Below are 4,139 nucleotides of genomic sequence, written 5' to 3' on the forward strand. Positions count from 1 at the left end.
TGTAATGGGAATTTTCAGAAGAGGAAGGCTTTGCTTTCACTGGGTCCACTGTAGGAGTGACAGGTTGACTGTTCTAAAGATCAGGCTGATCACACCTGTAAAGTACAATATGGGCTGATGGGTACCAAGGAGCAGAGTTGAAAAATGTGCATGAGATCTGGCCACCCAAGCCTTAAAGCATGAGTCCCATCCAGCCCCTGTCACCTTACCCAGATCTAGCCGGCTACATGGCAGGGGCAGGGGAGGGAGCCACGGTGGGACAAAGGGGAGGCCCAGAAGTGGGGCATCCTGTGTGCCTGGTCAGGGGGCACGTTTGCTTTTCTCTGGGTGGTCTTAAGTGGGAAACCAGGACAGAAATTAGGGAGGCTGTCAGTTACAAGTCAAAGCTTGGACATTTTGCATCAGTTATTGCAGAAATTATTTAGCTTATCCCTAAAGAATGATCTGGCCTCTCAGGAGTCTGATGTGAAGCAGACTGGCTTCTCGGCTGTCAGTTACAGGTAAGGGATTGGCTTCCTAGACAGGTTGCTTTAGATTGTGGGTCAGAGGTCTATTTTTGTGTAAGACCTGACAACTGAGACTACTGTCAGCTTGGATATTCAGTCTCTCAGTTTGGAGTTTCTGACTCTGCTGTGGGTTCACTCTTGGGCAGAACCCTCGTCACTCAGGTCCCCCTCTGGGTCCTGTGTGAGTGTCTGGGGCAGGGTTTTTAGGTCAAAGTGTGGAGTCTTAGCACCTGAACTGCCAGGGAATTCTCGACGTCTGCGTTTGTAGAGTGGCAGAGTTTGTAGAGTCTGCTTGGTTGAGGAAGATGATACAAGGTATTGGGAGTCTGCAGGTGCTGCTAGAAAGCAGTTTGTCCTGGAATATTCACTTTTCCTAATAGCCAAGCATTATGGTTGCAAAGGCCAAAAACAGCCTCCAGATATTTGTTCTGAGATCCACAAACCCAAGAGTGGCCTCAGGGTTCTGGGCTCCCTGGAACCTCCTGGAAACCAAGAGTGAGCAGGGTGGAGGTTTCTGGCTCACTGTGGGCCCCTCCTTTGCTATAAGAACAGATTCTCAGAAGTGATTTAGGAGAAACACGCTCCCCAGGGCAGCTGGCTTTCCACCGAGTTAACTTCTGTTAATTATCCCCACCTCCAGGTCTGTGGTCAGGAATCACCATCTGTACCATCTCTCAGGCTACGTGTTTCCTTGGCTTCATTGCCCGGCTAAACTGGAAAAAAGCCTGCCAGCAGGTAACTATGGACGCTGCCGTCCTGCCCTGGAAAACACACAGAACCAGCTTTGCCTTTCTTTGCCTTATTTTGGAAGGTTTATTATTATTATTATTATAAATGCTACCTTTTTTATCATTGTTTTATTTTATTGATGTGTAATTGATTTACAATGTCATGTGAGTTTCAGGTGTACAGCACAGTGACTCATTTATACACACACAGAGATATATATATATACTCTTTACATCTTAAAAATATTTTTATTTTTTGGCCGCACCACGTGGCATGTGGGATCTTAGTTCCCTGACCAGGGATTGAACCCATACCCTGTGCAGTGGAAGTGCAACATCCTAACCATGACCGCCAAGGAAGACCCTTTTCTTTTTCAGATTCTTTTCCCTAATACAAAATATTGAGTATATATCATTGCTGTTTTAACTGGGCTTATTAACTCAGGTGTGAAGGACATCTGTTCCCCTTTGTTTATTCATTCAGTAGAACAGAAGGTCTTTTCCCCCCTGGGTCCTATGTTAGACGTCTGCCTTGCTCCTGAACAGCCCATTTCAGGACAAGATTTAGAAGTGGAGAGAAAGGTGGGATGCCAGCAACTATATCCTGTTTGCCTGGCTGCAGTTCACGGGGTTGCAAAGTCAGACATGACTTACCCACCGAACAACTAAGTTTCATTAAGATACCTGTGGGCATCTTTCTTTATGAACTTTCTAGGGTCAGGGCAGTGTGTTAAGTAGGTGACAGAGAAAATGAATGAAGGAAGAGGAAGGGAGAATCCTACGGTTGGTCCCCGACTTTCCTCGTCTTTTTTACAGCCAACCTTTCCCATGCACTGGCCTCGCGTCAATCATTAGAAAAGAGGATTCCATGCTTGTTAACTGGAGAGGCTCCTGTGTTACCTGTCAGTGAGAGAAAATGGCTGGGTTTTTCCTCAGCAAGGGTACGGCCAGGTGTGTGGCTGCACTGTGATGGAGCCTATGGACTGATGCGTCCCCTCTCCTAGGCTCAGGAACACGCCAATCTGAAGCGAAGAATGGCCGGCAATGGGATGGCCACACTCCCTCAGGACCCACTTTGCCCAGGTATGATACATCTGCCCCTGCTCTTGGAAAGGCCCCTCTAGGTGTTCACAACTAGATTTGCTGTGCTGAGCTCCCATTTAAATAGGGAAATAATGCCTCCGAAACAAACGATAGGGAGCATCCAGCTTCAGGTCAACAGCTGAAGTTTGTTTGCTTTAATTGCTGACTCAGACATGCTGCCATAGATGATTAAGAGTTGCAGGTGATCAATTCAGTACAGGTGCAAGTATTTAGGGTGTTTTCCTTACTGTTCCTCTTCTGAAGTACCATAAGACTAAACCTAGGTCTGGGTCACTATCCTGCCCGGTTTTTAGAGGGTCCTCTAACGGGAAGGCTTGCATCTCCCCTGCCAACGTGCTGTGAACGCTCTTGAATCACCTCTTAGGTCATCCTTTCCTCCACTGACCTTATTTTCTTTCTGAGATGCTAATTGGTGGTGCTGGCCCCCTTGAACATTTCCCCTAAGCCTGTTAAACTAGGGCTTCCCTGGTGGCTCAGTGGTAAAGAATCCACCTGCTGGTGCAGGAGACGCAGGTTTGATCCCTGGGTTGGGAAGATACCCTGGAGGCGGAAATGGCAACCCACTCCAGTATTCTTGCCTGGAAAATCCCATGGACAGAGGAGCCTGGCAGGCTATAGTCCATGGGGTTGCAAAGAGCCAGACACGACTTAGCAGCTAAACAACAAAACTGTTAACCTAAAGAGCTACCTTACTTGGCTTTGTACACAATGGGGCAGAGCCCATGCTGACCCCACCAGGATCTAGTCAGTGTCTGTGGATTCATGGACAACACCTGATTTTCTTTATTCGTGGTCAGGAAGCAACTGCTTCCTGAATTATCATTCTCCCAGCAGGTACTGCATGCGTGCTTTTCCTTTTATACAGATGAAAAATATCCTTTTAAGGTGCTGAGTTCATTTTCCCCTCCAGTGGGCCCTGAAAACCGTGGAGGAATGTTGATAAGAGATGTTGGACAGAAAGAGGAGACTCAGTCGGATCAGCAGATGCGCCAAGAAGAGTGTCTCGAAGTCCATCCCAGGGCCGCATGGAGGTTGTCCGGGAGACAGCTGGTGCTGCGGCGGGGGCTCCTGCTCCTGGCGGTCCTTGTCATCTTACTGGTGGGGATTTTAGTGAAAGTCTATGTCAGAGTTCCGTGATATGGCAAGAGAGAGAGAAAGTCAGGCCAAGGGATGCTTCTGAGCTTAAACGAACAGAAATTCATTGGCCCAAATGTTACTAAGCTGTGCTCATGGATGTCAAGAACTGAGTTCCAAGATACATTTCTGATGAAGAAAACGAACGAAGGTAAAAAGTATGTGCAAGTCCAAGACAACATTTGGGAGATTACATCCACCATCCTTTCCACCAAGGACCACTGTGTACTGGCTGCATCATGTAGGGCTTTGATGTTTCTTCTGCTTACTGTTTTTTAAGCCACAAACCCATATACTGAGCACTTAAAGATTCTTACTATTTGAATTATTTAAAATATATTTTACAATATATCTTCCTCATGCCTTAGATTATTATTCAGCAGAAAACGATATTTGTTAATATTCCTTTGGATTCCAGATCTCAGGTACCGAGGGTGGTGGATGTGCTTAAGAAACTTCTAGGGGAGAAGACAGATTACCAAGAAGAAAGGAGTCAGGTGGCATCAGTTAGCTTGCCTCGTATTCAGGGCCTGTCTGATCATTGGTTTAAACCAATATGTTGTGGCGGGGGTGGGGGAAGGCGGCAGGGAGGGAAATGAAGGACCTGTACTGTGTTTTTTAATTTATTTATTAGCTGTGCTGGGTCTTCGTTGCTGCTCAGGCTTAG

The 4,139-nt window shown here is 46.8% G+C and overlaps 1 protein-coding gene across 1 annotated transcript in view; it reads left to right on the top strand.

Moving 5' to 3' along the window:
• Positions 1–3,765, top strand: part of SLC47A1 (solute carrier family 47 (multidrug and toxin extrusion), member 1) — a 39,367-nt gene extending 35,602 nt beyond the window's left edge. The window contains exons 17-19 of the mRNA XM_010843179.1: positions 1,147–1,241; positions 2,239–2,317; positions 3,249–3,765. Of these exons, the coding sequence (XP_010841481.1) occupies positions 1,147–1,241; positions 2,239–2,317; positions 3,249–3,475 (401 nt within the window). The 3' untranslated portion in view covers positions 3,476–3,765. The remainder of the gene's footprint in view (positions 1–1,146; positions 1,242–2,238; positions 2,318–3,248) is intronic.
• Positions 3,766–4,139: the final 374 nt, after the last annotated feature.

This window comes from Bison bison, unplaced genomic scaffold, assembly GCF_000754665.1.
Source record: "Bison bison bison isolate TAMUID 2011002044 unplaced genomic scaffold, Bison_UMD1.0 scf7180017864180, whole genome shotgun sequence".
NCBI classification, from domain to species: domain Eukaryota; kingdom Metazoa; phylum Chordata; class Mammalia; order Artiodactyla; family Bovidae; genus Bison; species Bison bison.